The sequence below is a fragment of the Eleutherodactylus coqui genome, chromosome 8 (assembly GCF_035609145.1).
Source record: "Eleutherodactylus coqui strain aEleCoq1 chromosome 8, aEleCoq1.hap1, whole genome shotgun sequence".
NCBI lineage: Eukaryota > Metazoa > Chordata > Amphibia > Anura > Eleutherodactylidae > Eleutherodactylus > Eleutherodactylus coqui.
In genome coordinates, this window is record NC_089844.1 from 198,158,528 (window position 1) to 198,169,436 (window position 10,909).

Here is a 10,909-nt window from a genome sequence, read left to right on the forward strand (position 1 = left end):
TACGGTCGTCTGAATAAGCCCTAACTCTGAGATACAATAAAGAGCTCTTTAATTTCCTTGTCGACTCCACTTGTCATTTGGACTTATGGACAAGTGTGTGCTCAACCTGGGTGTCTCGAGCCATCTGCTATTTGAGTCAGTTCTTCAAGTGAGTGAGATTTTTTTTGATGGTACGATTTAATGTGCTGTAGGTGCGAAAAAACTTTAAAAGATGTTCAAGTTGCGAGAAATTAAAAAAAAATGCAATTGCACCATTTTTGGTGGCTTTAGTTGTTTACAGCGTTCACAGTGCAGTAAGACTGCCACGAATCTTGTTCTGTGGGTCGGTACCATTACAGCGATACCAAATGTTATATATTTTTTTATGTTTTTCCATCTTTAAAAAGGAAATAGAATTTTTTTTTTCTTAAAAAAAATAGCTTTCTGTCGCCACATTCTGCGACCCGTAACTTTTTTATTTCTTCATCAACTGGGCTGTGTGAGAGCTTGTTGTTTTGGACAGTGAGCTGCAGGTTGTAATATTACCATTTTTGGGAAACATGCATCTTTTTCATCACTTTTTATTTTAATGTTTCTGTCCTTTTTTTACGTCCTTCGCCGTGTGGGATAAATATTCAGACTTTTACGTACACAGCGTCATCAAATATGTGGGTTCTTTAATTGCCTAGTTTTTAGTGGAAAAATGGGAAAACGAAGGGGGGGGGGGTGTATTTTAAAAAATTATTTCAATAGGACGTAGTCTGCAGTATCAACCAGGGCCACTGCACAATGTATGGAGCTGTCTGCTTCCAGCAGAAGTGGGACAACCCCTTTATAAAGAACATGTAGACGGTCATATAGCTACCTGATTCCATTAGCGTAAGAATTCCTTGTGTTTGCTGGCTGCCTCTTCCCTGCAGTTCTTCTTCTTCAAGCTGGCAGCTATCAAAACTAAAGCTCATAACCACATTTCCTTCAAGAGTCATTGTTGGACTGGGCTTTTTATAACAATCGCCCTTGGCTGATTTCATCTTCTTCTTTACAACCTGAAAGACACAGAATTTTAAAGATAAAAACATAACATTTATTTGGGGTAAGGCCCCCTGTCTACAGCAGTTTATTCGGTTTACCGCCGGCGAATCACACCGGCTGACGCTTCCCATAGCAATGCTATGGAAAGTGCCGACACCTGTCCACGAGCGGAGAATCGCAATAAAAACCCTTTTTATGAAAATATTTTTTTTGCATTGCTGCATTCAAAATCCTCTAACTTTTTTTTCCATTAACAGAGCTCTGTGAGAGCTTTGAGGAGTGGTAGTTTTTATTGGTACCATTTTGGTGTCCCTGTGGCTTTTTTGAGCACAATCTTTAGGATTTTTTTTTTGAGGAGGGGCAAAATGGAGAAGAGAAGCATTTTAGCTCAAATTTTTTTCTTTTTTTTGTTTTTATAGCATTTTGCCCTGCAGGATAAAAAATGTGTTTGATTTACTGAGCGAGTCATTCCGCATGAGTCAATATCAAATGTGTTGTTTTTTTTTTATTTAAAAATAAAATGGAAAATGTGTTCAGATGGAGACTAAATGAGGGGATCCTGAAGGACCCAATCAGTTCAAACAAAATTGCGATCCAAATAGCAGAATTTTTTGAATGTAATAAGGGGCCAGAAAACAAACCGCAATGGGTCTGGCTTGCCCACAAGGCATATATTCGGGGTAGATTGATCCAACTATCATCTCAGAAAAAAAAGGAAAGATCTAAAGCTTTCCAAGCACTAGAAAGGAGATTATTTCTCCTGGAAAACCTAAACCAGCGAAACCCGACGCGAGCGACCGCGAAAGAAATCAAGGACATTAAACTCCAACTAAACATCATACTATCGGAAAAAGTAGAACGGGCGCTACAGTGGACCAAATATAAATATTATAAATTCGCAAACAAACCAGATAAAATGCTAGCCACGAAACTGCGAGAAACACAGAGACTAAATTCGGTATTCAAACTACAAACTCCGCATAATACCACAACCACTAATCCAACAAAAATCTACGACACATTCGCCGAGTTCTATACGGCCCTATATCGAGAACATAAAGGGGGAGGGGAAACCCTGAGAAAAGAATTCCTAGAACCAATGCAACTACCCATCATAAGTCAGGAACAGAGAGACTTATTAAATGCCGACATCACGGAGGAGGAGATAATAGAGGTAATAGACAACCTAAAACCGGGTAAGGCCCCAGGCCCAGATGGCCTTACAGCTATATATTATAAAAAATACAAGGACCATCTAGCTGGACCCCTTGGGGAGATGTTTCGAACCTTGATGGACGGACAAACCCCTCCAGCGGAATTCCTTAATTCAAACCTAACGGTGATACCGAAACCGAACAAAGACCCACTCTCCCCGAAAAATTACAGGCCAATATCGCTTCTAAATATAGACTATAAAATCTTTACAGGTGTCCTAGCGAGGCGACTGAACCTCTTTCTTGCAAAACTAATACATAAAGACCAAGTAGGCTTTATTCCGCAAAGGCAGGCGCCTGACAATATTAGGAAAGTATTAAACGTTATCGACCAGGCCCAGAGAAACAACAACCCTCTGACCCTGCTCGCTTTAGACATTGAGAAAGCGTTTGATTCTATATCTTGGGACTACCTGTTCGCCTTACTGGGACACATGGGTTTTAATGGGGAATTCTTACGGGCAATAAAATCTTTGTACTCCCAACCCTCAACCCTATTGAAATTACCAACAACCAAAGAAAAAACAATCCCAATTAGGCGAGGCACCCGGCAGGGATGTCCCCTCTCCCCAGCGCTCTTCGCCTTAGCTATGGAACCGTTAGCGATAGCCATACGAGAAAACCCAAATATAAAAGGAGTCACCGTGGGGGATAGGGAATATAAAATAAACTTATTCGCGGATGATATGCTATTGACTATCACCCAACCCCTAACAACCTTGCCAAATCTGATGAATCTCCTAGAAAAATGGGCAACCTTAACGGGATTGAGAGTAAATACGGACAAAAGCGATATAATACATATAAACACCCCACCCTCCCTAATAAAACTAATAGATATAAACTTCGGCTTTAATCAACAGGCACAATATATACCATACCTGGGAATCAATCTAACCCCCTCTTTGGCCTCCCTATATAAATGGAATTACCCACCGTTAATCAAGAAACTGACTTCTGAGCTAGCAAAGTGGGATGACCCCATGCTCTCGTGGATGGGAAGGATAAACGCGGTAAAAATGAATACTTTGCCCCGGATACTATACTTGTTTCGGTCATTGCCCATCCCTATCCCGAACGAAGTCCTGGATGAATTCCAAAAAGCCATCTTCAAGTTTATTTGGGCTGGAAAAAGGGCAAGGATTAAAAATAGGACTATGTACTACCATAAGAAATTAGGAGGCCTTTCAGTCCCTAACCTGAAAAAATACTATCTAGCAGCGAGACTTGCGCAATGGATCGAAACCATGGGAGGCTCAAAGGCCCCACTCTGGGTCACCATGGAGACACATAAGCTAGCCCCACACACTCTCGCAGAATTGACTTGGTCGGCAGGTCCACTAAAGTCAAATCTTATAGACAAGAGCCCACTATCACACCACTCAATACGCATCTGGAGGGAATCGAGGTACAAACATAAACTAACAAACAATCCATCCAGACTACTGCCATTGATACCAAACAAAATGTTCCCCCCAAGCAAGAACCTGCTGCATTTCCAGTGGTGGAAAATCAATGAGCTCACTAGTTTACACAACATGATAGAAAACTCCAAAATACTCACCATAAACCAATTTAAAACCAAATTTAATCCTCCCACATCCGAAAGCTTTAGAATCAACCAGATATACCATTTCCTAGGCTCACTCAGGCTCCCATCTACCATACCAGAGCTAACTGCATTCGAGAGACTGTGCCTGAGAGACCCTATGAAAAAGGGGTCCCTATCTCTGATTTATAACATGTTGAATAGACCAGGCGGAGAGGGAAAGCTCCCCTATATGGAAAAATGGGAAGAGGACTTAAAAATAAGTCTGTCACTAGAGAAATGGAGACAATGCTGTGAAACGGTGGCAAAGGGGAGCCACCAGGTGACCTTGACAGAAACATCTATAAAGATTCTCCACAGAACCCACCTGGTACCATATAGACTGCACCAAATATATCAGTCCACGTCGCCTCTCTGTTTTCGAGGCTGTGCGGAAATGGGCACACAAGCTCACATCTGGTGGACGTGCCCGGTGGTGGCAAGATTCTGGACACAAGTCCAGAGGCTTCTACAGAGGCTGTTCATAGGTAACCTACAGAGATCTCCAGCTACGCTCCTACTGGGTGACCGTCAACCAGGGGTCAGATACCGAGCCCATAAGTTGATCCAGGTGATCTGTATGGCCGCCAGAATACACATAGCCTCCAGATGGAAGCAGAGAGGCCTCTCATTCCGGGACGTGCTAGATAGAGTCTCACGTATTGCACTATACGAGAGATTACACGCAATAGGAACGGATGCTCTAGAAAAGTTCGGTGAAATATGGGACCCCTGGGTAAACATGGTAGAGATACCGGGAATGAGACACATCCTCCAGTCGACATAAAAATGAGACCCTTAAAACAAATAGCTGAAAGAAATAAGAAAGCACCCAGTCCGGGAAAGAGAGACGACCACAGTTGATCTTTGTTAAAAGTTTAATGTTTGAACCACTATACTTAGGAGTTACAAATATCTTTTGAAACAGTATTTCAAGTGAAAACCGGAGAGAGAAAGTTTAAGGAGTAATGTTGTTGGAACTAAATCGGATAAAAGAATAGTACACTCAATTTAAGACCAAGATTAATGATGTTTGATATGCTACACCCCCTGCGAGGGGAAATTCACTCCTGATTACTCAAAAAAAAAAAAAAAAAAAGTTGTACTTATTGTAAATGACTCTTGAATAAAGTATTTTGAAACTAAAAATAAAATGGAAACAAAAATGGAAAAGTGCGCAGAAAAGGATTTTTTTGCATGTTTTTTTTAACCTTTTTTAAAAAAAAAAAAATTCCTGTAGGGGACTTGAACCTGCGATCTTATGATCATTGTAATGATTAGCAATAATGCTTTGCAGTATATCAATCACAGGCCATTGCAGACCCAGACACCATGGCAACACATCATTCCTTCACAACTACATGGTGGTGGACCAATGACATCACAGGGGAGCTCCCACTGAGGATAACGCGAGCCCAGCTTCTGCGCCATCCATAGGACATAAGTTTACATCCATTTGTGCAAAGTGCTTCCCATCCGGGATGTCACTTTGGGTCGGGGACGGGTTAATAGCCTCTTCACACATCAGACACATCTCAGACCTTTTATGCATCTAACAAGGAATCTTCTTACGAGCTGGAACATCTTTGGTAAAATATAATTAAGCCTGGCCGTCCGGCTGACAACAAAGCTTCCGATAAAATCCGGTCAGCTGTCTGCATTTAAGAAATTTGCTATATTTTACCCAAGAAGTGCTTCTGGCAGATTCTGGGTCCGCTTTATGGCAGTTCTACAATGATGAATAATGCAGGCTCGGCTCCACATTCTCACCCCTCATGTTCTCAGACTGGAAGAATCTGTTCCACCTCCGTTCTAGTAGACTCTTCAAACCAAATAACAAGATCCATCTTCTAGGATTCGGCCGTAACCCCTGAGGGAAAGCAGTGAAGTAAAGGCTAATGCGATCTGAAAGCCCTCTACGAGACGGACACTTCTAGGCCAACATACAGGGGAGCACAAAAATACTCCTTCATTCCAAGTACTTCTAAAAGACCTATTGGAATAGGTTTATACGTGTGGGGGCCACAGATACATTGACTCTCTCGCAGAATCTCTGTGCGCTCGTCCCATCATCAGAGGGCAGTGAAATCCAAGATGGCGTTCACCCCACAGCAATGCAGGCGGTCATGCACAGTACACATTTGTTTGTTTATAACAGTGTAGTTGCGTATAGCCTGCGGGTACGTCCGTGACCATACAGCTCAATGCCGCTGATTGCATGGTAAAATAGAACATGCTGCCATCTATTTTCTGCAAGCCGATTACACAATTCCAACTCGCTAATGTGAGCAGAATTGTGTAATCCAATGAATTGGATTGCACAGCGTATTACCGTGGATCATACAATCGCGGAATCTGCAATCCAAGACCGGCCTTACACAAACACATTGGTGATAAAACAAGGTTCCTAAATCAGGTTCCCTCCTTTAGTAACGGGAATGATGAAGTCAGTCCCAATAGTTTTACCTCTGTTGTGGGGTTGCAGAGGGAGAGGAGTCAGCGCTGCGGGACACAGACGCTCAGATGGTGGATATAAAGAAACCCCAAATCCATGCCAAACCATAACGAGGGGGAGGGGTTATATGCCAACCCATAACGAGGGGGAGGGGTTATATGCCAAACCATAACGAGGGGGAGGGGTTATATGCCAAACCATAATGAGGGGGAGGGGTTATATGCCAAACCATAACGAGGGGGAGGGGTTATATGCCAACCCATAACGAGGGGGAGGGGTTATATGCCAAACCATAACGAGGGGGAGGGGTTATATGCCAAACCATAACGAGGGGGAGGGGTTATATGCCAAACCATAACGAGGGGGAGGGGTTATATGCCAAACCATAACGAGGGGGAGGGGTTATATGCCAAACCATAACGAGGGGGAGGGGGGGTTATATGATCTAAGGATTCATGAAAAGATCAACTGCCACATATAAACAGTCACTGAAAAGCATCAAAGGACAGAGTACCTGATACAATAATGTCTATTATGTTATAGGACTCATCTAGGTGATTGGATTAGGAAATTTTATGGATCATGGATTTTTATTTACTCTGGCTTTTTGATGCTTTTGGTTTATACACAGTCGAATCACATTATTACGACCACCTCCTACTTTTGATGTTAACAGAGAGTAGGCTATAAAGCCTATATCAGGGGACAATACAGAGATCTCTCCCATCATCTATTTATACCAAAGACTGTAACAAGGGGGCGCTCTAATAACTATGTATAATATATCAGGGGTCAGTACAGAGATCTCTCCCATCATCTATTTATACCAAAGTATGTAACAAGGGGGTGCTCTAATAACTATGTATAATATATCAGGGGTCAGTACAGAGATCTCTAACATCATCTATTATACCCAGGACTGTAACAAGGGGGCGCTCTAATAACTATGTGTAGATATATATCAGGGGACAGTACAGAGATCTCTCCCATCATCTATTATACCCAGGACTGTAATAAGGGGGCGCTCTAATAACTATGTATAGATATATCAGAGGGTAGTACAGAGATCTGTCCAATCATCTATTTACACACAGGACTGTAACAAGGGGCTGCCCGCTACGCCTACAGAAAAGAAAATTTCCACACCAACATAGAAGGGGGTTCTTTACTGTAACAGCAGTGAAACTGTGGAACTCTCTGCCTGAGGACTTGGTGATAGCGAATTCACTAACAAAGTACAAGAGGGGCCTGGAGTGTAATATTACAGGTTACAGTCACTGACTACTTCAGAAGGGTTGGTGATCTGGGGATTATTCTGATTGCCAGACGTGGAGTTCTTTCTCTTAAATGAGGAAAATTGAGCCTTTTCCGCAGTCTGCTCTCTCTACCTCATTCATTTACAGTAGCCCGCTGCTCATAGTGCCGGTTCTCCCATCCTTATTGATCGCAGCTCTTCTCTCTCGTGGGTCCACGTAGGAATATTCTAAGTGCTTGTGGATTGTTGCTCCGATCCCGGGTGACTTGGTCTACTGGGTAACTATGTATTGTTCTTTTTACTTTTCATACTGATATGCAACAGCAGGGATCGGTGAGGATTCAGACCCTCGTTGTTAACTACTTACATGCCAAGATCTGTATTGATCACGGTATGGTAAGGGTTCACAGAGGAAGGGAGCAATAATGCATTGCAATAAAGAAGTGCTGATACATATTATCAGAGGGATCATAGGATTGCAGATTTATTAAGTCCCCCACAGGAACATAAAAAGTGTAAAAAAATAAAAATAGTAAAAAAATAATATTTTTGCACATTTTTAAAAAATAAAAAAAAACATGTTTGGCCTCATCGCATCTGTTATCACCTGTACAATAAATTGAGCACACTTTTTATCCTGCACAGCAAATACTATTAAAAGAAAGCAAAAAAAAACAACTTGCTTTTTTTGTTCTTTTCATCTCCCAAAAAATGCAATAAAAGCAATCAAAAAAACCATATGTGTATGGTACCAATAAAGACTACAAGTCGTCATACAGTAAAAGTCCTCAAAGAGCCCCATCCACCGTGAAATCAAAAAAGTTATGGGGCTTTGATTGCAGTAAGGCAAAAATATATTACCAAAACAAATGATTTTTATTATGTAAAAGTGGAGAAACCTTCAAAAGAATATCTAGTTTTGGTATTGTGGTAATCACACCGATCCACCGCCAAAACGTATTATGTAGCGTATAATGTAACATTTTTCTCCCTGCTCTCAAAAAAAAAAAGATTTACAAAGTTCTGCAGCACATTATCTGTACCCAGATGGTACCAAGAAAAACTACAGCTCACCCGGCAGAAACAAACCCTCCTACGGCTGTGCCGACTGAGAAATACAACAGGCTATGGCTTCTGACAAGGGTAACGACGCCCCGAGTCCTCGGTTCAGGCCCGGCTGTTACCTCAAGCTCGTTTTGTTATGTTAATTATTTCAAAATAATTTCAATAGAATAACTCTGTAAAGGTTTTGCATATCCAAGTGATTCTGACATTGTTTTTTTTGCCTTCATTTAGGTGGTACAAAACGACTATATTAGTAAAAGTATATTTATTAAAAGTCCCAAGATTGGGAAAGTTTTGAAAAAAAGTTATTTTTTTCATATTTTCAACTGCAATATCTCAAATACGTGCAAACATACTGCACACATTTTTGATAAGATATATACTTCCACCTATTTACTTTATTCTCGAAGTACATTTGAAAAACTTTAGTTTTTATTTAACCATTTAGGAGACGTACAAATTTAACATTAGTTATTAACATTTTGAGGAACACTTTGTTTTCCGGCACCAAGCCAAAATTGTAAATAGGTGTCAGAATTATACATAACCCCACAAATGACCCCATTGTAAAAACTACACCCCTTAGTGTATTCGCTGAGGGGGTCAGGATAGTTTTACCCCACAGTTTCTTTTCAGGAGTTAATGCACTTTAGAGAAGAAAAAAAAAATAGAATTTCACCCTTTTCCAAATATTTTAAAGACAATTTTTGTTCTACAGTAGTGCACATGAAAACGAGGACAATACAATGTCTGTACGCACAACGGGGCCCAAAACAAGAGGAGCAGCCGGTGGCTTGAAGGCCATTTAGCCCTTGGGTGCTGAAAAAGGATGGAGAACCCCCACAAATGACCCCATTTTGAAAACTAGACCCCTTAACGAATTCATCTAGGGGCGTCCTGCGTATTTTGACCCCACAGTTTGTCTGCTTGCACAATGGGGCTCAAACCAAAAGGAGCATTAAATTTCAACTGTTTTTAAATTTTACGTAATCGCCATTATCACCGTGATCGCCACGGTTAGCTGCAGAAAAAAAAATTGCAACTCTGGCTGCAGTAAATCCTCTGAACAGACGATTTTTCTGCGCTGAAGCCGGAGCTTCAGATGCCGAATGGGAGGCACTGAAAATATGCCCAGCTGGAGAAAGACATGAAGGTTTCCCCCAGGGCTTCTCTTCATCGTCCTGGGGGTTCCCTTTATCACAGGGCACTCCTTTCATTTCAGCAGGGCTGGAGGGGTTTCCTTGCAGGGAAGATGGAGGGATTCCCCCACTGCGGGGGAATCCCTTCATCTGCCCTGCAGGGGAACCCCTATAGCCATGCTGCTGGGGAATCCCTTCATCTTCCTTTGCTAGCTGGCTCACATAGTCTCCCATAGGAGTCTATGGAGGCTTCTGCGCAGATTTCTCCCTATCAATGGGCAAAATCCGTGTGTGGCATTCTGATTCATTTCCATGTCACTTCTTAATGCGGAATGCGATATTCGGCCTGCGTCTCCACTTGCTCCCAATGCGATATCTGCGGGTCTCCACATGTTCCCAATGCGATATTCGGCCTGCATCTCCACTTGTTCCCAATGCGATATTCGGCCTGCATCTCCACTTGTTCCCAATGCGATATCTGCGGGTCTCCACATGTTCCCAATGCGATATTCGGCCTGCGTCTCCACTTGCTCCCAATGCGATATCCGCGCGTCTCCACTTGTTCCCAATGGGATATTCGGCCTGCGTCTCCACTTGTTCCCAATGCGATATCGGCGCGTCTCCACTTGTTCCCAATGCGATATCCGCGCGTCTCCACTTGTTCCCAATGCGATATCTGCGGGTCTCCACTTGTTCCCAATGCGATATTCGGCCTGCGTCTCCACTTGCTCCCAATGCGATATCCGTGCGTCTCCACTTGTTCCCAATGCGATATTCGGCCTGCGTCTCCACTTGCTCCCAATGCGATATCCGCGCGTCTCCACTTGTTCCCAATGCGATATCCGCGCGTCTCCACTTGTTCCCAATGCGATATCCGCGCGTCTCCACTTGTTCCCAATGCGATATCCGCGCGTCTTCACTTGTTCCCAATGCGATATCCGCGCGTCTTCACTTGTTTCCAATGCGATATCCGCGCGTCTCCACTTGTTCCCAATGCGATATCCGCGCGTCTCCACTTGTTCCCAATGCGATATCCGCGCGTCTCCACTTGTTTCCAATGCGATATCCGCGTGTCTCCACTTGTTCCCAATGCGATATTCGGCCTGCGTCTCCACTTGTTCCCAATGCGATATCCGCGCGTCTCCACTTGTTTCCAATGCGATATCCGCGCGTCTCCACTTG

At 42.8% G+C, this 10,909-nt stretch overlaps 1 protein-coding gene across 1 annotated transcript in view; it reads right to left on the reverse strand.

Annotated features, from left to right (window-relative positions):
• Nucleotides 1–10,909, reverse strand: part of SLC29A4 (solute carrier family 29 member 4) — a 72,842-nt gene that overhangs the window by 58,597 nt on the left and 3,336 nt on the right. The window contains exon 2 of the mRNA XM_066577230.1: nucleotides 845–1,025. Within this exon, the coding sequence (XP_066433327.1) occupies nucleotides 845–1,010 (166 nt within the window). The 5' untranslated portion in view covers nucleotides 1,011–1,025. The remainder of the gene's footprint in view (nucleotides 1–844; nucleotides 1,026–10,909) is intronic.